Source organism: Oncorhynchus nerka, linkage group LG7, assembly GCF_034236695.1.
Source record: "Oncorhynchus nerka isolate Pitt River linkage group LG7, Oner_Uvic_2.0, whole genome shotgun sequence".
In the NCBI taxonomy this organism is placed as follows: domain Eukaryota; kingdom Metazoa; phylum Chordata; class Actinopteri; order Salmoniformes; family Salmonidae; genus Oncorhynchus; species Oncorhynchus nerka.
Window position 1 is genome coordinate 8,027,872 of NC_088402.1, and position 27,500 is coordinate 8,055,371.

The 27,500-nt window shown below is 44.1% G+C and overlaps 1 protein-coding gene across 4 annotated transcripts in view; it reads right to left on the minus strand.

Moving 5' to 3' along the window:
• Positions 1 to 27,500, minus strand: part of LOC115124700 (CYFIP-related Rac1 interactor A-like) — a 103,792-nt gene that overhangs the window by 29,308 nt on the left and 46,984 nt on the right. For 3 of the 4 annotated variants that reach the window (XM_065020143.1, XM_065020142.1, XM_065020141.1), the window contains one exon: positions 8,902 to 8,981. In XM_065020143.1, the coding sequence (XP_064876215.1) occupies positions 8,902 to 8,974 (73 nt within the window). In that variant the 5' untranslated portion in view covers positions 8,975 to 8,981. Of the gene's footprint in view, positions 1 to 8,901; positions 8,982 to 25,790; positions 25,952 to 27,500 lie in introns of those variants that run through there. The other variant, XM_065020140.1, reaches the window with a different exon arrangement.

Consider the following 27,500-nt stretch of genomic DNA (forward strand, 5'->3'; position numbering starts at 1 on the left):
AGACATAGTTTCAGGCTTTTATTTTGAAGAATGAGCGTGAACGACCACATCGCGTAAGTGGACAGGTGGGGGCTCTCAGAGTGATTTGTGCGCAAAAGAGAGAGGAGGCCATTGTTACTCCCTGTCCTAGTGAAAAGCCAACTGTCTTGTTTGATATATTATCGAATAGATAGTTGAAAAACACCATGATGATTGACTATAAAAAACGTTTGACATGTTTCTGTTGACATTATGGATATAATTTGGAATTTTTGTCTGCGTTGTCGTGACCGCTCTTTCCGGTGGATTCCTGGGCATAACGCACCAAACTAAAGGAGGTTTTTGGATATAAAAAATATCTTTATGGAACAAAAGGAACATTTATTGTCTAACTGGGAGTCTCGTGGGTGAAAACATCCGAAGATCATCAAAGGTAAACAATTCATTTGATTGCTTTTCTGATTTTCGTGACCAAGTTACCTGCCGCTAGGTGTACATAATGTTTTGTTGGTATAACGGTAAACTTACACAAACGCTTGTATCGCTTTCGCTGTAAAGCATAATTTCTAAATCTGAGACGACAGGTGGATTAACAAAAGGCTAAGCTGTGTTTTCCTATATTGCACTTGTGATTTCGGAGGACGGAGGACCCAGCGTTACCTCTAATGCAGAGGATACGTTCATTAGAGTTACCTGTCTCTCATGAGGACCGCCACAGGGACGGAGGACCCAGCGTTTCCTCTAATGCAGAGGATACGTTCATTAGAGTTACCTGTCTCTCATGAGGACCCAGCGTTACCTCTAATATAGAGGATACGTTCATTAGAGTTACCTGTCTCTCATGAGGACCGCCACAGGGACGGAGGACCCAGCGTTACCTCTAATGCAGAGGATACGTTCATTAGAGTTACCTGTCTCTCATGAGGACCGCCACAGGGACGGAGGACCCAGCGTTTCCTCTAATGCAGAGGATACGTTCATTAGAGTTACCTGTCTCTCATGAGGACCGCCACAGGGACGGAGGACCCAGCGTTACCTCTAATATAGAGGATACGTTCATTAGAGCTACCTGTCTCTCATGAGGACCGCCACAGGGACGGAGGACCCAGCGTTACCTCTAATGCAGAGGATACGTTCATTAGAGTCACCAGCCTCAGAAATTGCAGCCCAAATAAACACTTCCTCAGAGTTCAAGTAACAGAAACATCTCAACATCAACTGTTCAGAGGAGACAGTGTGAATCAGGCCTTCATGGTTGAATTGCTGCTAAGCAACCATTATTAAAGGACACCAATAAGAACAAGAGACTTGCTTGGGCCAAGAAACACAAGCAATGGACATTAGACTTGTGGAAATTTGTCATTTTGACTGAATTCTAAATTGGAGATTTTGGGTTCCAACCACTCTGTCTTTGTGTGACGCAGTGTGAGTGAACGGATGATCTCTGCATGTGTATTTCTCACCATAAAGCATGGAGGAGGAGGTGTTATGCTGTGGGGGTGCTTTGCTGCTGACACTGTCAGTGATTTATTTAGAATTCACACCTAACCAGCATGATTACCACAGCATTCTGTAGCGATACCCCATCCCATCTGGTTTGGTCTTAGTGGGACCGACCTCAACCCAATTGAGATGGTTTGGGATGAGTTGGACCGCAGAGTGAAGGATAATAAGCCAACGAGTGCTCAGCTTATGTGGGAACTCCTTCAAGACTGTTGGAAAAGCATTCCAGGTGAAGCTGGTTGAGAGAATGCCAAGGATGTGCAAGGCTGTCATCAAGGCAAAGGGTGGCTACTTTGAAGAATCTCAAATATAAAATATATTTTGATTTGTTTAATTAACAGTTTATTTTGTTACTACAGAATTTCATATGTGTTATTTCATAGTTTTGATGTCTTCACTATTATTCTATAATGTAGAACATAGGTACTTAAATAAAAACTGGAATGAGTAGGTGCTCTAAAACTTTTGACCGGTCTGTACAGGCATGACACACTGCGGAGTGCCAGACCCTGACATGAGATATATGTCTGTACATGCATGACACACTGCGGAGGGCCAGACCCTGACATGAGATATATGTCTGTACATGCATGACACACTGCGGAGGGCCAGACCCTGACATGAGATATATGTCTGTACAGGCATGACACACTGCGGAGGGCCAGACCCTGACATGAGATATATGTCTGTACATGCATGACACACTGCGGAGGGCCAGACCCTGACATGAGATATATGTCTGTACAGGCATGACACACTGCGGAGGGCCAGACCCTGACATGAGATATATGTCTGTACAGGCATGACACACTGCGGAGGGCCAGACCCTGACATGAGATATATGTCTGTACAGGCATGACACACTGCGGAGGGCCAGACCCTGACATGAGATATATGTCTGTACAGGCATGACACACTGCGGAGGGCCAGACCCTGACATGAGATATATGTCTGTACAGGCATGACACACTGCGGAGGGCCAGACCCTGACATGAGATATATGTCTGTACAGTCATGACACACTGCGGAGGGCCAGACCCTGACATGAGATATATGTCTGTACAGTAATTCCAACTTTACTATTACAGTTGATTAGTCTCAGTCTTGTTCCACATTTGTTCATGCTTTTTTTGTGTCACTTCTCCTTCTGTTAATATTTAGTCTTTAAGAGTTTGATCAAAAGTGTAAAACATTGATTATCATTGAATCTTGCGTGGATGTCAGCGTAACATTCACTGGGTTTACGTTACAGTTACACGTCTCAAGTGAAGGATCTGGCCCTTCTGGTTTAATGTATTAGTTGAGTTGGTCACAGTACAGTCAGAAAGGGTGGAGGAGGCAGGAATCATCTCTGTTACACACACGGTAGTTATTGAAGCAGAACCTAAAGCTTGAGTTGTTGTGATGGCGTTGAATAATCAATCAATCAATCAATCAATCAATCAATCAATTGTATTAATAAAGCCCTTTTTACATTAGCCGATAAACATACATCATTGTTTTTCGCCGGTGGGTTTAAAAAGTGGCAGCCCTAGCTTTAGGAGTGGCAGCCCTAGCTTTAGGAGTGGCAGCCTTGGCTTTAGGAGTGGCAGCCCTAGCTTTAGGAGTGGCAGCCTTAGCTTTAGGAGTGGCAGCCTTGGCTTTAGGAGTGGCAGCCGCTTTAGGAGTGGCAGCCCTAGCTTTAGGAGTGGCAGCCCTAGCTTTAGGAGTGGCAGCCCTAGCTTTAGGAGTGGCAGCCTTGGCTTTAGGAGTGGCAGCCCTAGCTTTAGGAGTGGCAGCCCTGGCTTTAGGAGTGGCAGCCTTGGCTTTAGGAGTGGCAGCGCTAGCTTTAGGAGTGGCAGCCCTAGCTTTAGGAGTGGCAGCCTTGGCTTTAGGAGTGGCAGCCCTAGCTTTAGGAGTGGCAGCCTTGGCTTTAGGAGTGGCAGACCTAGCTTTAGGAGTGGCAGCCCTAGCTTTAGGAGTGGCAGCCCTAGCTTTAGGAGTGGCAGCCTTGGCTTTAGGAGTGGCAGCCTTGGCTTTAGGAGTGGCAGCCCTAGCTTTAGGAGTGGCAGCCCTAGCTTTAGGAGTGGCAGCCCTAGCTTTAGGAGTGGCAGCCCTAGCTTTAGGAGTGGCAGCCTTGGCTTTAGGAGTGGCAGCCCTAGCTTTAGGAGTGGCAGCCCTAGCTTTAGGAGTGGCAGCCCTAGCTTTAGGAGTGGCAGCCTTGGCTTTAGGAGTGGCAGCCTTGGCTTTAGGAGTGGCAGCCCTAGCTTTAGGAGTGGCAGCCCTAGCTTTAGGAGTGGCAGCCTTGGCTTTAGGAGTGGCAGCCCTAGCTTTAGGAGTGGCAGCCTTGGCTTTAGGAGTGGCAGCCCTAGCTTTAGGAGTGGCAGCCCTAGCTTTAGGAGTGGCAGCCTTGGCTTTAGGAGTGGCAGCCCTAGCTTTAGGAGTGGCAGCCTTGGCTTTAGGAGTGGCAGCCCTAGCTTTAGGAGTGGCAGCCCTAGCTTTAGGAGTGGCAGCCTTGGCTTTAGGAGTGGCAGCCCTAGCTTTAGGAGTGGCAGCCCTAGCTTTAGGAGTGGCAGCCCTAGCTTTAGGAGTGGCAGCCCTAGCTTTAGGAGTGGCAGCCTTGGCTTTAGGAGTGGCAGCCCTAGCTTTAGGAGTGGCAGCCCTAGCTTTAGGAGTGGCAGCCCTAGCTTTAGGAGTGGCAGCCTTGGCTTTAGGAGTGGCAGCCTTGGCTTTAGGAGTGGCAGCCTTGGCTTTAGGAGTGGCATCCCTAGCTTTAGGAGTGGCAGCCCTAGCTTTAAGAGTGGCAGCAGTAGGGGGGCTCTGGAGGGGGAGAAGGAGAGAAAGAGAGACATCAAAGAAGAGTGCGGAAAGAGAGAGTGACAGAGAGAATAAAAGAGATTACCTGGAGAGAGAGAGAGTGGGCACAGAGAGAGGGTGAGAGCTGAGGCAGAGAGCTATTTACACTGTATTGACATGTATGTGTCATTGTGTCTCTCTCTCTCTCTTTCTGTCTCTGTCTCCGTCTCTCTCCATCTCTTTCTCTCTTGCTGTGGCTATCTCTCTCTCTTTCTGTCTCTCTCTCTCTCTCTCTCTTTCTGTCTCTGTCTCTCACTCTCTCTCTCTCTCTCCCTCTCTCTCACGCTCTCTCTCTCTCTCTGTCTCTCTTTGTCTCTCTCTGTCTCTCTGTTAGTTTGTTAGTGAATAAACCAGAACCAGATTTGTGTCCAATGGTTTTATCCAGATCAGCTGAACAAATAAGCAACTGAGACTACCCCTAGGCACAGACAGTACAGCACACACAGGGTGCCTCTCAGTCACTATACCGTAGGCTTTGTTTGTTCATCTGTGATGAGTGTGTTTTAGTGACTAAATGGGACCGGTAGGGAAGAACCAGCGCTGGAAGCAACAGGCTGAAGCAGATGCGATAGGCTGGTGTCCTATTGTGACATACAGTGCGTTCTGAAAGTATTCAGACCCCTTGGCTTTCTCCACATTTTGTTACGTTAAAGCCTTCGAAAATGTTTGAAAACGTTTTTTTCCCCTTATCGATCGACACACAATACCACATAATGACAAAGCAAAAAAACATTTTTTGGAAATGTTTGCAATTTATACAATAAATATTACATTTACAAAAGTATTCAGACCCATTACTCTGTAAAGTTGTTGAAGCACCTTTGGCAGTGATTAAAGCCTTGAGTCTTCTATGGTATAACACTACAAGCTTGACACATCGGTATTTGGGGAGTTTTCATCAATGATCTCTCTCTACTTTGCCCCGTTCATCTTTCCCTCGATCCTGACTAGTCTTTCAGTCCTTTGTGCTGAAAAACATCCCCACAGCATGATGCTGCCACCACCATCTTTCACCATAGGGCTGTTGCCAAGTTTCCTCCAGATGTGACGCTTTCAGGCCAAAGAGTTCAATCTTGATTTCATCAAATCAAATATTATTGTTTCTCATGGTCTGAGAGTCTTTAGGTTCCTTTTGACAAACTCCAAGCGGGCTGTCATGTGCCTTTTACTGAGGAGTGACTTCCGTCTGGGCACTCTGTCATAAAGGCCTGATTGGTGGACTGGTGCAGAGATAGTTGTCCTTCTGGAAGGTTCTCCCATCTCCAAAGAGGAACTCTGGAGCTCTGTCAGAGTGATCATCGGGTTCTTGGTCACCTCCCTGACCAAGGCCCTGCTACCCTGATTATTCAGTTTGGTCTGGAATTTGCATGCATTTTTTGGTACCCTTTCCCAGATCTGTGCCTCGACACAATCCTGTCTCGGAGCTCTACGGACAAGTCCTTCAACCTCATGGCTTGGTTTTTGCTCTGACATGCACTGTCAACTGTGGGACTGTATATAGACAGGTGTGTGCCTTTCCAAATCATGTCCTGTCAATTGAATTTACCACAGGTGGACTCCAATCAAGTTGTAGAAACATCACAAGGACGATCAATGGAAACCAGTGGCACGGGAGCTCAATTTCGAGTCTCGTGGCAAAGGGTCTGAATACTTATGTAAATAAAAAACTCTAAAAACCCATCTTCGCTCAGTCACTTGGAGGTATTGTATGTAGATTGAGGAGGGGGAAAAAGGTAGATTAACTTCGTCACTCCAGGGCAATGAATACATTGATCAACTATGGCTTTGAAGGGGAGGGAGGTGGAACCAGGGTTCTCATTTTGGTTACAGATGTGACACTTTCATGTCTATAGTTATGAAGTTGATCCATATCCCTGGTCTGTGTTGATTGGTTTGTAATGTAGTGGACTCATTTCCCTGGTCTGTGTTGTTTGGTTTGTAATGGAGTTGAGTGGTTTAGGTTGTGAAGTTGATCAATATCCCTGGTCTATGTTGTTTGGTTTGTAATGTAGTGGACTCATTTCCCTGGTCTATGTTGTTTGGTTTGTAATGTAGTGGACTCATTTCCCTGGTCTGTGTTGTTTGGTTTGTAATGTAGTGGACTCATTTCCCTGGTCTATGTTGTTTGGTTTGTAATGTAGTGGACTCATTTCCCTGGTCTATGTTGTTTGGTTTGTAATGTAGTGGACTCATTTCCCTGGTCTATGTTGTTTGGTTTGTAATGTAGTGGACTCATTTCCCTGGTCTATGTTGTTTGGTTTGTAATGTAGTGGACTCATTTCCCTGGTCTATGTTGTTTGGTTTGTAATGTAGTGGACTCATTTCTCTGGTCTGTGTTGTTTGGTTTGTAATGTAGTGGACTCATTTCCCTGGTCTGTGTTGTTTGGTTTGTAATGGAGTTGAGTGGTTTAGGTTGTGAAGTTGATCCATATCCCTGGTCTATGTTGTTTGGGTTGTAATGGAGTTGACTCATTTCCCTGGTCTGTGTTGTTTGGTAGTAGGTAGTAGTTTTGGAATTGTTAGCTAGATTACTTGTTGGTTATTACTGCATTGTCGGAACTAGAAGCACAAGCATTTCGCTACACTCGCATTAACATCTGCTAACCACGTGTATGTGACAAATACAATTCGATTTGATTTGATTTGTAATGGAGTTGACCCATATCCCTGGTCCATGTTGTTTGTTTTTTTAATGAAGTTGAGTGGTTTAGGTTGTGGAGTTGATGTATTATTTTAGACCCCCTTGATATCTGTTGATTAGCTAATAATGGCAATTAATGTCTATTTAGATTAGTTATGTGTCGATGCTTTGTTTGATTCTACATAGAGGTGAACTAATACAGTTTTAGGTTATGGAATAGATCCCTAGAATTGGTCTTTGTTTTGGTCTGTATCATTGTTAACTCAAGCTTTCATCTGTGTGACAGAGGTGACTTCTGCCTCTCACTGGAGCAGAAGAGCACAGTGCTGCTATAGAGAGGGGATTTACTCTACTTTAGTAGAAGAACCCCATTCTCCCTAGCAGTGGGCTACTCCGTTTCCATAGGAACTATAACAGATTATAACAGAGAGTGGAAGGAACCATCTGTTAAATAGGAGGGGACTTTGGAGAAGGAAGGAAAGAAGAAGTTAAAGGTTAGAGGTGAGAGTGGAAGGAGGGAAGGCAAGGATGGAGGTGGCCATTTTGTGACCGACCCTCGCTTCCCACACAAACACACACGCACGCACGCACACACACCAGATTAAACACACAAACACATACACACAACACTCACTCATCCAACAGCATTGCAAGTCGGGAAGCTGATAGGGTGGATAGATGTAGATGGTCTTTGGTTGTAAGACATCTTTTATCTCAAAGCAACAAGATAAAAATAAGAGGTATGGCATTCTGAAGACTCTTCCTAAATAGGGCCCGATACCAATCTGAAAGTCTGTGTACAATTTCAATCATCCACAGTAGCCATATGTCAGCTTATTGCTTCAAATTAGTCTTCACACATAACTCCAGATTAGTTATTACTTATGAAGACCAGCGTCTTGAGCTGAAAAAAAGAAAAGGGAGGAAACGGCGAGGACTGAGGAGAGAAACATGGAGGAGGAGGAGGAGAGAAACATGGAGGAGGAGAGAAACATGGAGGAGGAGAGACACATGGAGGAGGAGGAGGAGGAGAGAAACATGGAGGAGGAGAGAAACATGGAGGAGGAGGAGAGAAACATGGAGGAGGAGAGAAACATGGAGGAGGAGAGAAACATGGAGGAGGAGGGAAACATGGAGGAGGAGAGAAACATGGAGAGAAACATGGAGGAGGAGAGAAACATGGAGGAGAGAAGGATGGAGGAGGAGAGAAACATGGAGGAGGAGAGAAACATGGAGGAGAGAAACATGGAGGAGGAGAGAAACATGGAGGAGGAGAGAAACATGGAGGAGGAGAGAAACATGGAGGAGGAGAGACACATGGAGGAGAGAAACATGGAGGAGGAGAGAAACATGGAGGAGAGAAGGATGGAGACTACAGGATTATGACAAACAACACTGAGACAGAATGAAGGAAGGAGGAGGAGGAGAGAAACATGGAGGGGGAGAGAAACATGGAGGAGGAGGAGAGAAACATGGAGGAGGAGAGAAACATGGAGGAGGAGAGAAACATGGAGGAGAGGAGAGAAACATGGATGGAGGAGGAGAGAAACATGGAGGAGGAGAAACAGAGAAACATGGAGGAGGGAGGAAACATGGAGGAGGAGGATGGAGGAAAGAAACATGGAGGAGGAGAGAAACATGGAGAGAAACATGAGAAACATGGAGGAGGAGAGAAACATGGAGGAGAGAAGGATGGAGGAGGAGAGAAACATGGAGGAGGAGAGAAACATGGAGGAGGAGAGAAACATGGAGGAGGAGAGACACATGGAGGAGAGAAACATGGAGGAGGAGAGAAACATGGAGGAGAGAAGGATGGAGACTACAGGATTATGACAAACAACACTGAGACAGAATGAAGGAAGGAACTATAAATAAATAAAAATACAAAATACATTTGATAAACAGAGAGAGAAATAATAATGATAAAAAGCGGATGGCCTCACGTTCAAAGTCAAGGAAAATGATTGGGCCATGCTCTAGGTCGGAGCAAGCCAGCACTTTCAGGAGGTTACCCATGAATCTCCTAGAACAGAAAGAGGGAAGAAGAGGATTGTGTGGGTGATGAAGGGGAGGTGTGAGGGACGTGTATGTGTGTATTGGTTGGGGTAGGAGGGGGTGGGTTGGTCGGGTGTGACGGTGGTATAGTTTGTCCAGGTATGTCGTGGGTGGCGTTGGCATGGCAACATGGACAGACAGATAACTCTCTCACACAGGTTTGTTTTCTTCTAGCGCTCTGCTGTCCAGCTTCTCAGTACTGAAAGACTGCTGGGTACGTCTGTCCAACTTCTCAGTACTGGAGGACTGCTGGTTAGTCTGTCCAACTTCTCAGTACTGGAGATCTGCTGGCTACGTCCTCTGGTTATTGTGATATCAATTTAAATTAAATGTTAACTACAAATGGACATTTTTTGTGCTTTGCTTAAGCTGATTAAAGATGTCAATATTTCAAGGGATCTTGGGGCTTATGAGGACTAATTGGTTCCGAAGCTGTTCACGAGCGCAAATAATGAGAGTGAGGGCAGAGAGTTTCTGAACATGACAAACACCACCCACAGCACAACAACACTCCAACACACCATGAGAACATCAACCCACATCTACAACCCCATTCCTCTCCACCCGAACCACAACCTGCACCTCTGACCTCCAACCTGCATCACACACTGATACACACACATGCACATCCCAGCGCTCACTTACTTTCGAAGTCCAGGAAAAAATGTGGACAGTTTTCTAAATCCTTGCCAAGGACCTTAATGAGGTTCCCCATGGCTGCAACCTGGACAGGAGAGAGATAGACAAACAGTAGAACTAACCTTAACCTAGACTGGAGAGAGATAGACAAACAGTAGAACTAACCTTAACCTAGACTGGAGAGAGATAGACAAACAGTATAATTAACCTTAACCTAGACTGGAGAGAGATAGACAAACAGAGAACTAACCTTAACCTAGACTGGAGAGAGATAGACAAACAGTAGAACTAACCTTAACCTAGACTGGAGAGAGACAGACAAACAGAGAACTAACCTTAACCTAGACTGGAGAGAGATAGACAAACAGTAGAACTAACCTTAACCTAGACTGGAGAGAGATAGACAAACAGAGAACTAACCTTAACCTAGACTGGAGAGAGATAGACAAACAGTAGAACTAACCCCAACCTGGACTGGAGAGAGATAGACAAACAGTAGAACTAACCTTAACCTAGACTGGAGAGAGATAGACAAACAGTAGAACTAACCCCAACCTGGACTGGAGAGAGATAGACAAACAGTAGAACTAACCTTAACCTAGACTGGAGAGAGATAGACAAACAGTAGAACTAACCTTAACCTGGACTGGAGAGAGATAGACAAACAGTAGAACTAACCTTAACCTAGACTGGAGAGAGATAGACAAACAATAGAACTAACCCCAACCTGGACTGGAGAGAGATAGACAAACAGTAGAACTAACCTTAACCTGGACTGGAGAGAGATAGACATACAGTAGAACTAACCTTAACCTAGACTGGAGAGAGATAGACAAACAGAGAACTAACCTTAACCTAGACTGGAGAGAGATAGACAAACAGTAGAACTAACCTTAACCTAGACTGGAGAGAGATAGACAAACAGAAAACTAACCTTAACCTAGACTGGAGAGAGATAGACAAACAGTAGAACTAACCTTAACCTAGACTGGAGAGAGATAGACAAACAGAGAACTAACCTTAACCTAGACTGGAGAGAGATAGACATACAGTAGAACTAACCTTAACCTAGACTGGAGAGAGATAGACAAACAGTAGAACTAACCCCAACCTGGACTGGAGAGAGATAGACAAACAGTAGAACTAACCTTAACCTACACTGGAGAGAGATAGACAAACAGAGAACTAACCTTAACCTAGACTGGAGAGAGATAGACAAACAGAGAACTAACCTTAACCTAGACTGGAGAGAGATAGACAAACAGTAGAACTAACCTTAACCTAGACTGGAGAGAGATAGACAAACAGTAGAACTAACCTTAACCTAGACTGGAGAGAGATAGACAAACAGTAGAACTAACCCCAACCTGGACTGGAGAGAGATATACAAACAGTAGAACTAACCCCAACCTGGACTGGAGAGAGATAGACAAACAGTAGAACTAACCTTAACCTAGACTGGAGAGAGATAGACAAACAGTAGAACTAACCTTAACCTAGACTGGAGAGAGATAGACAAACAGTAGAACTAACCCCAACCTGGACTGGAGAGAGATAGACAAACAGTAGAACTAACCTTAACCTAGACTGGAGAGAGATAGACAAACAATAGAACTAACCCCAACCTGGACTGGAGAGAGATAGACAAACAGTAGAACTAACCTTAACCTGGACTGTAGAGAGATAGACATACAGTAGAACTAACCTTAACCTAGACTGGAGAGAGATAGACAAACAGTGGAACTAACCTTAACCTAGACTGGAGAGAGATAGACAAACAGAAAACTAACCTTAACCTAGACTGGAGAGAGATAGACAAACAGTAGAACTAACCTTAACCTACACTGGAGAGAGATAGACAAACAGAGAACTAACCTTAACCTAGACTGGAGAGAGATAGACAAACAGAGAACTAACCTTAACCTAGACTGGAGAGAGATAGACAAACAGTAGAACTAACCTTAACCTAGACTGGAGAGAGATAGACAAACAGTAGAACTAACCTTAACCTACACTGGAGAGAGATAGACAAACAGAGAACTAACCTTAACCTAGACTGGAGAGAGATAGACAAACAGTAGAACTAACCTTAACCTAGACTGGAGAGAGATAGACAAACAGAGAACTAACCTTAACCTAGACTGGAGAGAGATAGACAAACAGTAGAACTAACCTTAACCTAGACTGGAGAGAGATAGACAAACAGTAGAACTAACCTTAACCTAGACTGGAGAGAGATAGACAAACAATATAACTAACCCTAACCCTATCCTAACCCTAACCCAGCAATAACCCCTACCCTACCCTACCCCGCCCTAACCTTAACCTTAACCCTACCCTAACCCCTACCCCAACTGTAACCCCTACCCTAACCCTACGCTAACCCCTACCCCAACATTAACCCAACCCTAACACCTACCACGACCCTAACCCATACCCCAACCCTAACTCCTATCCTAACCCTAACCCCTAGCCTAAATCCTACCCCAACACAAAATCTACCCCAACCCTAACTCCTATCCTAACCCTAACCCCTAGCCTAACTCCTACCCCAACCCTAACTCCTATCCTAACCCTAACCCCTAACCTAACTCCTATCCTAACCCTAACCCCTAACCTAACTCCTATCCTAACCCTAACCCCTAACCTAACTCCTATCCTAACCCTAACCCCTAACCTAACTCCTATCCTAACCCTAACCCCTAACCTAACTCCTATCCTAACCCTAACCCTTAAAATTGTACATTTATATTTGAGTCATTTAGCAGCCGCTCTTATCCAGAGCGACTTACAGTTAGTGCATTCATCTTAAGGTCCAGCCTGGGACAGCCACGTATCACAGGCATAGAAAGGACATTTTTAGTCAATATCGTAGCTATTAATCGATTCAGAGCTTGAAGGGGAGAGGGGGCGAGGGTGTATGTGAGGCTCTTGATCATATCTTTGAACATGACACTAGAGAAGAGGAGGCCAGGAGAGGCCAAGAAACTGACAGTAAACTAGTCTGTGATAAATAGCACAATGTGTTTCATCTGAGTATTTGTTATAGTCAAAATAATCCATACATTCTGCTTTTTTTTCTCAAAAACTAGTTGTATGAGCTCAGGTCAATGAGGCCTACAGACCATAAATTGCTAATAGAAGTTCAAAACTTGTAATGTTCACTACGACTTAAAATTATTTTAGGTTGATAGAAATATCCAACACAACATTAGGTGATAATATATGTATTATTATGGATTTATAATCAGCTATAACGGGGCGGCCATTTTGGACCGGGAACACAGAATGAATTAATACAAAACGAACGTAACAGGAGGGTTAAGACACTGTTTGAAGAGGTTTCAGATGGTTCCACCATTGGGGTACCAGGACAGAGAAGGGTTTGGACTGGGCTGAGCGGGAGCTGCCCTCCAGTAGAGCTGGGAGGGCCAGGAGACCTGAGGTGGCAGAACGGAGTGCTCGGGTTGGGGTGTAGGGTTTGAGACCTGAGGTGGCAGAACGGAGTGCTCGGGTTGGGGTGTAGGGTTTGAGACCTGAGGTGGCAGAACGGAGTGCTCGGGTTGGGGTGTAGGGTTTGAGACCTGAGGTGGCAGAACGGAGTGCTCGGGTTGGGGTGTAGGGTTTGAGACCTGAGGTGGCAGAACGGAGTGCTCGGGTTGGGGTGTAGGGTTTGAGACCTGAGGTGGCAGAACGGAGTGCTCGGGTTGGGGTGTAGGGTTTAAGTATAGTCTGAAGGTAGGAAGGGGCAGTTCTTCTTGGTAAGCATACTAACCCCTACCCCCAAACCTAACCCCTACCAAAACCCTATCCTCTAAGCTAACCCCTACCACAACCCTAACCCCTACCCCGACCCTACCCTGACCTTACCCCAACTCTACTCTACCCCAACCCTGACCCTACCCCGACCCTGACCCTACCCTTACCCTACCCCGACCCTGACCCTACCCTGACCCTACCCCGACCCTATCCCGACCCTACCCCAACCCTACCCCAAACCCAACACTAGCCCAAACCTAACCTCTAACTTCTAACCCCTGACGTATTTTGTACATCATGTTGCTGCCACAGTCTCTTAACACCTAAAATAGCATATGGAAAATCAGAACAGATTCATCTTCAACTGGATAAAGAATCTTAAATGTGTTTTACCTAATTTCTATCAGCATGGTAAATGTGCAACCAAAGGGAAAACAACTCTAGACCACCTTTACTCCACACACAGAGACACGTACAAAGCTCTCCCTCACCCTACATTTGGCAAATCTGACCATAATTATATATTCCTGATGCCTGCTTACAAGCAGGAAACACCAGTGACTTGGTCTATAAAAAAGTGGTCAGATGAAGCAGATGCTAAGCTACAGGACTGTTTTGCTACCACAGACTAGAATATGTTCCGGGATTCTTCCGATGGCATTGAGGAGAACACCACATCAGTCACTGGCTTCATCAATAAGTGCATCGATGACTTCGTCCCCACAGTGACCGTACGTACATACCCCAACCAGAAGCCATGGATTACAGACAACATCCGCACTGAGCTAAAGGGTAGAGCTGCCGCTTTCAAGGAGCGGGACTCTAACACGGAAGCTTATAAGAAATCCTGCTATGCCCTCAAAAAATCAAACAGGCAAAGCTTAAATACAAGACTAAGATCGAATCATACTACACCGGCTCTGACGATCGTCGGATTTGGCAGGGCTTGCTACCTATTACAGACTACAAAGGGAAGCACAGCCGAGAGCTGCCCAGTGACACGGGCCTACCTGACAAGCAAAATTACTTCTATGCTCGCTCCGAGGCAACTAACAATGAAACATGCATGAGAGCACCAGCTGTTCCAGATGACTGTGTGATCTTGCTCAGTTGTGCACTGGGGCCTCCCACTCCTCTTTCTGTTCTGGTTAGAGACAGTTTGCGCTGTTCTGTGAAGGGAGTAGTACACAGCATTGTACGAGATCTTCAGTTTCTTGGCAATTTCTCGCATGGAATAGCCTTCATTACTCAGAACAAGAATAGTTATTTGTTTCTGGCCATTTTGAGCCTATAATCGAACCCACAAATGCTGATGCTCCACATACTCAACTACTCTTAAGAAGGCCAGTTGTATTGCTTCTTTAATCAAAACAACAGTTCTCAGCTGTGCTAACATAATTGCAATATGGTTTTCTAATGATCAATTAGCCTTTTAAAATTATAAACTTGGATTAGTAAATACAACATGCCATTGGAACACAGGAGTGATGGTTGCTGATAATGGGCCTCTGTACGCCTATGTAGATATTCCATTAAAAAAATAATCAGTTTCCAGCTGCAATAGTCATTTACAACATTAAGAATATCTACACTGTACAAGGACATTTCGAAGTGACCCCAAACTTTTGAAAGGCAGTGTATATATTACCACAATTACCTCTACTAAACGGTGCCCCTGCACAGTGACTCTGTTACTGTACCGTAACACCCTGTATATAGCCTCCACATTGAGTCTGTACCGTAACACCCTGTATATAGCCTCCACATTGAGTCTGTACCGTAACACCCTGTATATAGCCTCCACATTGAGTCTGTACCGTAACACCCTGTATATAGCCTCCACATTGAGTCTGTACCGTAACACCCTGTATATAGCCTCCACATTGAGTCTGCACCGTAACACCCTGTATATAGCCTCCACATTGACTCTGTACCGTAACACCCTGTATATAGCCTCCACATTGAGTCTGTACCGTAACACCCTGTATATAGCCTCCACATTGACTCTGTACCGGTACCCCCTGTATATAGCCTCCACATTGACTCTGTACCATAACACCCTGTATATAGCCTCCACATTGAGTCTGTACCGTAACACCCTGTATATATCCACTGCTTTTAATCAGGGCAAGGTGACCGGAAACATGACCGAATACAAACAGTATAACTATTCCTTCCGCAAGGCAATCAAACAAGCTAAGCGTCAGTATAGAGACAAAGTAGAATCTCAATTCAACGGCTCAGACACAAGAGGTATGTGGCAGGGTCTACAGTCAATCACGGATTACAAAAAGAAAACCAGCCCAGTCACGGACCAGGATGTCTTGCTCCCAGGCAGACTAAATAACTTTTTTGCCCGCTTTGAGGACAATACAGTGCCACTGACACGGCACGCAACTAAAACATGCGGACTCTCCTTCACTGCAGCCGACCTGAGGAAAACATTTAAACGTGTCAACCATCTCAAGGCTGCAGGCCCAGACGGCATCCCCAGCCGCGCCCTCAGAGCATGCGCAGACCAGCTGGCTGGTGTGTTTACGGACATATTCAATCAATCCCTATCCCACTCTGTTGTTCCCACATGCTTCAAGAGGGCCACCATTGTTCCTGTTCCCAAGAAAGCTAAGGTAACTGAGCTAAACGACTACCGCCCCGTAGCACTCACTTCCGTCATCATGAAGTGCTTTGAGAGACTAGTCAAGGACCATATCACCTCCAACCTACCTGACACCCTAGACCCACTCCAATTTGCTTACCGCCCAAATAGGTCCACAGACGATGCAATCTCAACCACACTGCACACTGCCCTAACCCATCTGGACAAGAGGAATACCTATGTGAGAATGCTGTTCATCGACTACAGCTCGGCATTTAACACCATAGTGCCCTCCAAGCTCGTCATCAAGCTCGAGACCCTGGGTCTCGACCCCGCCCTGTGCAACTGGGTACTGGACTTCCTGACGGGCTGCCCCCAGGTCGTGAGGGTAGGCAACAACATTTCCACCCCGCTGATCCTGAACACTGGGGCCCCACAAGGGTGCGTTCTGAGCCCTCTCCTGTACTCCCTGTTCACCCACGACTGCGTGGCCACGCACGCCTCCAACTCAATCATCAAGTTTGCGGACGACACAACAGTGGTAGGCTTGATTACCAACAACGACGAGACGGCCTACAGGGAGGAGGTGAGGGCCCTCGGAGTGTGGTGTCAGGAAAATAACCTCACACTCAACGTCAACAAAACTAAGGAGATGATTGTGGACTTCAGGAAACAGCAGAGGGAACACCCCCCTATCCACATTGATGGAACAGTAGTGGAGAGGGTAGTAAGTTTTAAGTTCCTCGGCGTACACATCACAGACAAACTGAATTGGTCCACCCACACAGACAGCATCGTGAAGAAGGCGCAGCAGCGCCTCTTCAACCTCAGGAGGCTGAATAAATTCGGCTTGTCACCAAAAGCACTCACAAACTTCTACAGATGCACAATCGAGAGCATCCTGTCGGGCTGTATCACCGCCTGGTACGGCAACTGCTCCACCCACAACCGTAAGGCTCTCCAGAGGGTAGTGAGGTCTGCACAACGCATCACCGGGGGCAAACTTCCTGCCCTCCAGGACACCTACACCACCCGATGTCACAGGAAGGCCATAAAGATCATCAAGGACAACAACCACCCGAGCCACTGCCTGTTCACCCCGCTATCATCCAGAAGGCGAGGTCAGTACAGGTGCATCAAAGCTGGGACCCGAGAGACTGAAAAACAGCTTCTATCTCAAGGCCATCAGACTGTTAAACAGCCACCACTAACATTGAGTGGCTGCTGCCAACACACTGACTCAACTCCAGCCACTTTAATAATGGGAATTGATGGGAAATTATGTAAAATATATCAATAGCCACAGGTCTGACAGTATATCTACTGTCTGTTGATAGCAGGTCTAACAGTATATCTACTGTCTGTTGATAGCAGGTCTAACAGTATATCTACTGTTGATAGCAGGTCTGACAGTATATCTACTGTTGATAGCAGGTCTAACAGTTTATCTACTGTCTGTTGATAGCAGGTCTAACAGTATATCTACAGTCTGTTGATAGCAGGTCTAACAGTATATCTACTGTTGATAGCAGGTCTAACAGTATATCTACTGTTGATAGCAGGTCTAACAGTTTATCTACTGTCTGTTGATAGCAGGTCTAACAGTATATTTACTGTCTGTTGATAGCAGGTCTGACAGTTTATCTACTGTTGATAGCAGGTCTGATAGTATATCTACTGTCTGTTGATAGCAGGTCTGACAGTATATCTACTGTCTGTTGATAGCAGGTCTGACAGTATATCTACTGTTGATAGCAGGTCTAACAGTATATCTACTGTCTGTTGATAGCAGGTCTGACAGTATATCTACTGTTGATAGCAGGTCTGACAGTATATCTACTGTTGATAGCAGGTCTGACAGTATATCTACTGTCTGTTGATAGCAGGTCTAACAGTTTATCTACTGTCTGTTGATAGCAGGTCTGACAGTATATCTCCTGTCTGTTGATAGCAGGTCTGACAGTATATCTACTGTTGATAGAAGGTCTAACAGTATATCTACTGTCTGTTGATCGCAGGTCTGACAGTATATCTACTGTCTGTTGATAGCAGGTCTGACAGTATATCTCCTGTCTGTTGATAGCAGGTCTGACAGTTTATCTACTGTTGATAGCAGGTCTGACAGTTTATCTACTGTTGATAGCAGGTCTGACAGTATATCTACTCTTGATAGCAGGTCTGACAGTATATCTACTGTTGATAGCAGGTCTGACAGTATATCTACTGTCTGTTGATAGCAGGTCTGACAGTATATCTACTGTCTTTTGATAGCAGGTCTGACAGTATATCTACTGTCTGTTGATAGCAGGTCTAACAGTATATCTACTGTCTGTTGATAGCAGGTCTGACAGTATATCTACTGTCTGTTGATAGCAGGTCTGACAGTATATCTACTGTCTGTTGATAGCAGGTCTGACAGTATATCTACTGTCTGTTGATAGCAGGTCTAACAGTATATCTACTCTTGATAGCAGGTCTGACAGTATATCTACTGTTGATAGCAGGTCTGACAGTATATCTACTGTGTGTTGATAGCAGGTCTGACAGTATATCTACTGTTGATAGAAGGTCTAACAGTATATCTACTGTCTGTTGATAGCAGGTCTGACAGTATATCTACTGTCTGTTGATAGCAGGTCTGACAGTATATCTACTGTCTGTTGATAGCAGGTCTGACAGTATATCTACTGTCTGTTGATAGCAGTATATCTACTGTCTAACAGTATATCTACTCTTGATAGCAGGTCTGACAGTATATCTACTGTTGATAGCAGGTCTGACAGTATATCTACTGTGTGTTGATAGCAGGTCTGACAGTATATCTACTGTCTGTTGATAGCAGGTCTAACAGTATATCTACTCTTGATAGCAGGTCTGACAGTATATCTACTGTTGATAGCAGGTCTGACAGTATATCTACTGTGTGTTGATAGCAGGTCTGACAGTATATCTACTGTTGATAGAAGGTCTAACAGTATATCTACTGTCTGTTGATAGCAGGTCTGACAGTATATCTACTGTCTGTTGATAGCAGGTCTGACAGTATATCTACTGTCTGTTGATAGCAGGTCTGACAGTATATCTACTGTCTGTTGATAGCAGGTCTAACAGTATATCTACTCTTGATAGCAGGTCTAACAGTATATCTACTGTCTGTTGATAGCAGGTCTGACAGTATATCTACTGTTGATAGCAGGTCTGACAGTATATCTACTGTGTGTTGATAGCAGGTCTGACAGTATATCTACTGTTGATAGCAGGTCTGACAGTATATCTACTGTCTGTTGATAGCAGGTCTGACAGTATATCTACTGTTGATAGTAGGTATAACAGTTTATCTACTGTCTGTTGATAGCAGGTCTGACAGTTTATCTACTGTCTGTTGATAGAAGGTCTAACAGTATATCTACAGTCTGTTGATAGCAGGTCTGACAGTATATCTACTGTTGATAGCAGGTCTAACAGTATATCTACTGTTGATAGCAGGTCTAACAGTATATCTACTGTTGATAGTAGGTATAACAGTATATCTACTGTCTTTTGATAGCAGGTCTGACAGTATATCTACTGTCTGTTGATAGCAGGTCTAACAGTATATCTACTGTCTGTTGATAGCAGGTCTGACAGTATATCTACTGTCTGTTGATAGCAGGTCTGACCGTATATCTACTGTCTGTTGATAGCAGGTCTGACAGTATATCTACTGTCTGTTGATAGCAGGTCTAACAGTATATCTACTCTTGATAGCAGGTCTGACAGTATATCTACTGTTGATAGCAGGTCTGACAGTATATCTACTGTGTGTTGATAGCAGGTCTGACAGTATATCTACTGTTGATAGAAGGTCTAACAGTATATCTACTGTCTGTTGATAGCAGGTCTGACAGTATATCTACTGTCTGTTGATAGCAGGTCTGACAGTATATCTACTGTCTGTTGATAGCAGGTCTGACAGTATATCTACTGTCTGTTGATAGCAGGTCTAACAGTATATATACTCTTGATAGCAGGTCTGACAGTATATCTACTGTTGATAGCAGGTCTGACAGTATATCTACTGTGTGTTGATAGCAGGTCTGACAGTATATCTACTGTCTGTTGATAGCAGGTCTAACAGTATATCTACTCTTGATAGCAGGTCTGACAGTATATCTACTGTTGATAGCAGGTCTGACAGTATATCTACTGTGTGTTAATAGCAGGTCTGACAGTATATCTACTGTTGATAGAAGGTCTAACAGTATATCTACTGTCTGTTGATAGCAGGTCTGACAGTATATCTACTGTCTGTTGATAGCAGGTCTGACAGTATATCTACTGTCTGTTGATAGCAGGTCTGACAGTATATCTACTGTCTGTTGATAGCAGGTCTAACAGTATATCTACTCTTGATAGCAGGTCTAACAGTATATCTACTGTCTGTTGATAGCAGGTCTGACAGTATATCTACTGTTGATAGCAGGTCTGACAGTATATCTACTGTGTGTTGATAGCAGGTCTGACAGTATATCTACTGTTGATAGCAGGTCTGACAGTATATCTACTGTCTGTTGATAGCAGGTCTGACAGTATATCTACTGTTGATAGTAGGTATAACAGTTTATCTACTGTCTGTTGATAGCAGGTCTGACAGTTTATCTACTGTCTGTTGATAGCAGGTCTAACAGTATATCTACTGTTGATAGCAGGTCTAACAGTTTATCTACTGTCTGTTGATAGCAGGTCTAACAGTTTATCTACTGTTGATAGCAGGTCTGACAGTATATCTACAGTCTGTTGATAGCAGGTCTGACAGTTTATCTACTGTCTGTTGATAGCAGGTCTAACAGTATATCTACAGTCTGTTGATAGCAGGTCTAACAGTATATCTACAGTCTGTTGATAGCAGGTCTGACAGTATATCTACTGTCTGTTGATAGCAGGTCTAACAGTATATCTACTGTCTGTTGATAGCAGGTCTGACAGTATATCTACTGTCTGTTGATAGCAGGTCTAACAGTATATCTACTGTCTGTTGATAGCAGGTCTAACAGTATATCTACTGTTGATAGCAGGTCTGACAGTATATCTACTGTTGATAGCAGGTCTAACAGTTTATCTACTGTCTGTTGATAGCAGGTCTAACAGTATATCTACAGTCTGTTGATAGCAGGTCTAACAGTATATCTACTGTTGATAGCAGGTCTAACAGTATATCTACTGTTGATAGCAGGTCTAACAGTATATCTACTGTCTGTTGATAGCAGGTCTAACAGTATATCTACTGTCTGTTGATAGCAGGTCTGACAGTTTATCTACTGTTGATAGCAGGTCTGACAGTATATCTACTGTCTGTTGATAGCAGGTCTGACAGTATATCTACTGTCTGTTGATAGCAGGTCTGACAGTATATCTACTGTTGATAGCAGGTCTAACAGTATATCTACTGTCTGTTGATAGCAGGTCTGACAGTATATCTACTGTTGATAGCAGGTCTGACAGTATATCTACTGTTGATAGCAGGTCTGACAGTATATCTACTGTCTGTTGATAGCAGGTCTAACAGTTTATCTACTGTCTGTTGATAGCAGGTCTGACAGTATATCTACTGTTGATAGCAGGTCTAACAGTATATCTACTGTCTGTTGATAGCAGGTCTGACAGTATATCTACTGTTGATAGCAGGTCTGACAGTATATCTACTGTTGATAGTAGGTCTGACAGTATATCTACTGTTGATAGCAGGTCTGACAGTATATCTACTGTCTGTTGATAGCAGGTCTGACAGTATATCTACTGTCTGTTGATAGCAGGTCTAACAGTATATCTACTCTTGATAGCAGGTCTAACAGTATATCTAGCAGGTCTGACAGTATATCTACTGTTGATAGCAGGTCTGACAGTATATCTACTGTGTGTTGATAGCAGGTCTGACAGTATATCTACTGTTGATAGCAGGTCTGACAGTATATCTACTGTCTGTTGATAGCAGGTCTGACAGTATATCTACTGTTGATAGTAGGTATAACAGTTTATCTACTGTCTGTTGATAGCAGGTCTGACAGTTTATCTACTGTCTGTTGATAGAAGGTCTAACAGTATATCTACAGTCTGTTGATAGCAGGTCTGACAGTATATCTACTGTTGATAGCAGGTCTAACAGTATATCTACTGTTGATAGCAGGTCTAACAGTATATCTACTGTTGATAGTAGGTATAACAGTATATCTACTGTCTTTTGATAGCAGGTCTGACAGTATATCTACTGTCTGTTGATAGCAGGTCTAACAGTATATCTACTGTCTGTTGATAGCAGGTCTGACAGTATATCTACTGTCTGTTGATAGCAGGTCTGACCGTATATCTACTGTCTGTTGATAGCAGGTCTGACAGTATATCTACTGTCTGTTGATAGCAGGTCTAACAGTATATCTACTCTTGATAGCAGGTCTGACAGTATATCTACTGTTGATAGCAGGTCTGACAGTATATCTACTGTGTGTTGATAGCAGGTCTGACAGTATATCTACTGTTGATAGAAGGTCTAACAGTATATCTACTGTCTGTTGATAGCAGGTCTGACAGTATATCTACTGTCTGTTGATAGCAGGTCTGACAGTATATCTACTGTCTGTTGATAGCAGGTCTGACAGTATATCTACTGTCTGTTGATAGCAGGTCTAACAGTATATATACTCTTGATAGCAGGTCTGAAGGTATATCTACTGTTGATAGCAGGTCTGACAGTATATCTACTGTGTGTTGATAGCAGGTCTGACAGTATATCTACTGTCTGTTGATAGCAGGTCTAACAGTATATCTACTCTTGATAGCAGGTCTGACAGTATATCTACTGTTGATAGCAGGTCTGACAGTATATCTACTGTGTGTTAATAGCAGGTCTGACAGTATATCTACTGTTGATAGAAGGTCTAACAGTATATCTACTGTCTGTTGATAGCAGGTCTGACAGTATATCTACTGTCTGTTGATAGCAGGTCTGACAGTATATCTACTGTCTGTTGATAGCAGGTCTGACAGTATATCTACTGTCTGTTGATAGCAGGTCTAACAGTATATCTACTCTTGATAGCAGGTCTAACAGTATATCTACTGTCTGTTGATAGCAGGTCTGACAGTATATCTACTGTTGATAGCAGGTCTGACAGTATATCTACTGTGTGTTGATAGCAGGTCTGACAGTATATCTACTGTTGATAGCAGGTCTGACAGTATATCTACTGTCTGTTGATAGCAGGTCTGACAGTATATCTACTGTTGATAGTAGGTATAACAGTTTATCTACTGTCTGTTGATAGCAGGTCTGACAGTTTATCTACTGTCTGTTGATAGCAGGTCTAACAGTATATCTACTGTTGATAGCAGGTCTAACAGTTTATCTACTGTCTGTTGATAGCAGGTCTAACAGTTTATCTACTGTTGATAGCAGGTCTGACAGTATATCTACAGTCTGTTGATAGCAGGTCTGACAGTTTATCTACTGTCTGTTGATAGCAGGTCTAACAGTATATCTACAGTCTGTTGATAGCAGGTCTAACAGTATATCTACAGTCTGTTGATAGCAGGTCTGACAGTATATCTACTGTCTGTTGATAGCAGGTCTGACAGTATATCTACTGTCTGTTGATAGCAGGTCTGACAGTATATCTACTGTCTGTTGATAGCAGGTCTAACAGTATATCTACTGTCTGTTGATAGCAGGTCTAACAGTATATCTACTGTTGATAGCAGGTCTGACAGTATATCTACTGTTGATAGCAGGTCTAACAGTTTATCTACTGTCTGTTGATAGCAGGTCTAACAGTATATCTACAGTCTGTTGATAGCAGGTCTAACAGTATATCTACTGTTGATAGCAGGTCTAACAGTATATCTACTGTTGATAGCAGGTCTAACAGTATATCTACTGTCTGTTGATAGCAGGTCTAACAGTATATCTACTGTCTGTTGATAGCAGGTCTGACAGTTTATCTACTGTTGATAGCAGGTCTGACAGTATATCTACTGTCTGTTGATAGCAGGTCTGACAGTATATCTACTGTCTGTTGATAGCAGGTCTGACAGTATATCTACTGTTGATAGCAGGTCTAACAGTATATCTACTGTCTGTTGATAGCAGGTCTGACAGTATATCTACTGTTGATAGCAGGTCTGACAGTATATCTACTGTTGATAGCAGGTCTGACAGTATATCTACTGTCTGTTGATAGCAGGTCTAACAGTTTATCTACTGTCTGTTGATAGCAGGTCTGACAGTATATCTACTGTTGATAGCAGGTCTAACAGTATATCTACTGTCTGTTGATAGCAGGTCTGACAGTATATCTACTGTTGATAGCAGGTCTGACAGTATATCTACTGTTGATAGTAGGTCTGACAGTATATCTACTGTTGATAGCAGGTCTGACAGTATATCTACTGTCTGTTGATAGCAGGTCTGACAGTATATCTACTGTCTGTTGATAACAGGTCTAACAGTATATCTACTGTCTGTTGATAGCAGGTCTAACAGTATATCTACTGTCTGTTGATAGCAGGTCTAACAGTATATCTACTGTTGATAGCAGGTCTAACAGTATATCTACTGTTGATAGCAGGTCTAACAGTATATCTACTGCTTGTTGATAGCAGGTCTAACAGTATATCTCCTGTCTGTTGATAGCAGGTCTAACAGTATATCTACTGCGTGTTGATAGCAGGTCTGACAGTATATCTACAGTCTGTTGATAGCAGGTCTGACAGTTTATCTACTGTTGATAGCAGGTCTAACAGTATATCTACTGTTGATAGCAGGTCTAACAGTATATCTACTGTCTCTGGCTGCTTGTCAGTTCACTTAGAATGACTTATCTTTTTAAGAGCCTAGTTCTCCACCCTGTCTTTGTTTTCTCCGTGTATGAGACCTTTCTGAGAGCAGTTGGCCCTTTACATGTCCTGCTTTCCACTGTCAAAGTCTATGTTGTATGTGTCTTCCAAGCCTCCTTTAACAGCTTGCGAAAAAAGGGGGTGAATGCGAGCCACAGGGCACACTTCATGACCAGCCAAATTAACAGACAGACACTACATCAAAAACACTACATGGAACCAAGTGAGCAAGCGATCACTTGTTGCAATCAGGGCCACAATTCAAGACGGACCACAGCTGTGCTCTGTGGTTTCCAATAGCTATACAGTGTCCAATAAGGGAAAGGGGGAGGAAAGGAGGGGTTTGGAAAGGAGGGGTTTGAAAAGGAAGGGTTTGGAAAGGAAGGGTTTGGAAAGGAAGGGTTTGGAAAGGAGGGGTTTAGAAAGGAGCGGTTTTGAAAGGAGGGGTTTGGAAAGGAGGGGGTTGAGAAAGGAGGGGTTTGGAAAGGAAGGGTTTGGAATGGAGGGGTTTAGAAAGGAGGGGTTTGAAAAGGAGGGGTTTGGAAAGGAAGGGTTTGGAAAGGAGGGGGTTTAGAAAGGAGCGGTTTTGAAAGGAGGGGTTTGGAAAGGAGGGGGTTTAGAAAGGAGGGGTTTGGAAAGGAGGGGGTTTAGAAAAGAGCGGTTTGGAAAGGAGGGGGTTTAGAAAGGAGCGGTTTGGAAAGGAGGGGGTTTAGAAAGGAGGGGTTTGGAAAGGAGGGGGTTTGACAGATAGAGATAAGGCAGATGTGGACTCGAGTGTCATCAGTAGACAACGTTGGTTTGGTATAGTAACGTTAATGGGCCAGGCCATTATTGCCATACTTTGACTGCAATGTTTAAATTGACTGGATAGGTGAAAGGCAGCAATGCAATGGAAAGCAATTGCTAATAGTACTGCACCTTTTACTCAGAAGTTGTCTGAAGCTGTTACGAACCACTGATACAGGCTCAGATAAGCTTTTAACTCCCCTATGATTAAGGATACGTTTGGGGATAGGGTAATCTGATCCTAGATCTGTGGTTAAGGAACCGGTCAGCATTAGCATGTTTATGAGATGCCACCATTCTGCAAAGACTTCCTCTATTTCGAGAATGGGTGTTGCAACAAAGATAGAGAGAGAGAGGGGGCAGAGAGAGAGGGGGCAGAGAGAGAGAGAGAGAGGGCAGAGAGAGAGGGCAGAGAGAGAGAGAGAGAGAGAGAGAGAGAGAGAGAGAGAGAGAGGGGGCAGAGAGAGAGGGGGGGCAGAGAGAGAGAGAGAGAGAGAGAGGGCAGAGAGAGAGGGCAGAGAGAGAGAGAGAGAGAGAGAGAGAGAGAGAGAGAGAGAGAGAGAGAAAATAAAATTAAGGTGAGTGCATCAGGTACACACACACACACACACACACACACAAACATAAACACACACACACACACACACACACACACACACACACAACACACACACACACACACACACACACACACACACACACACACATAAACACACACAGCCTCACACACACACACACACACACACATAACACACATACTCATACCACACACACACATTCGCACACACACACACACACACACACACACACACACACACACACACACACACACACACACACACACACACACACACACACACACACACACACACACACACACACACACACACACACACACACACACACACACACACACACACACACACACACACTCACACTCACACTTACACCCTCACACAAACACACAAACACACACTCACACACAGACACGGTCCAAACCGAGACCAGCACTCCACTAGTGGTTGCCAGGAAACGGTTTGCCTGGTGCTAACTTCTTCCTCCCTATAGAGGATGTGAAAACAGCCAGCAGCCATCTCTCGGCTCTGTGTGTGTTTGTGCTTGTATGTGTGTAGTGAGAGTGGGTGTGTTTGTGCTTGTGCGTGTATGTGTGTAGTGAGAGTGGGTGTATTTGTGCTTGTGCGTGTATGTGTGTAGTGAGAGTGGGTGTGTTTGTGCTTGTGTGTGTATGTGTGTAGTGAGAGTCGGTGTGTTTGTGCTTGTGTGTGTATGTGTGTAGTGAGAGTGGGTGTATTTGTGCTTGTGTGTGTATGTGTGTAGTGAGAGTGTGTGTGTTTGTGCTTGTGTGTGTATGTGTGTAGTGAGTGTGTGTGTTTGTGCTTGTGTGTGTGTCTGTGTGTAGTGAGAGTGTGTGTGTTTGTGCTTGTGTGTGTCGGTGTGTAGTGAGAGTGTGTGTGTTTGTGCTTGTGTGTGTATGTGTGTAGTGAGAGTGTGTGTGTTTGTGCTTGTGTGTGTATGTGTGTAGTGAGAGTGTGTGTGTTTGTGCTTGTGTGTGTCGGTGTGTAGTGAGAGTGTGTGTGTTTGTGCTTGTGTGTGTCGGTGTGTAGTGAGAGTGTGTGTGTTTGTGCTTGTGTGTGTATGTGTGTAATGAGAGTGGTTGTGTGTCCATGTATGTGTGTAGTGTGTATTTGTGGACCCATCCAAGCACATGCACATAGCGTGAGTTAGACAGGAAGTTCACTCGTTGCTTATTCTGTGTAAAGTTAACAATTACCCATAGGCCACGGAAGTTCGGCCACAGATTTAGGATCAGCCTTCCCTCCC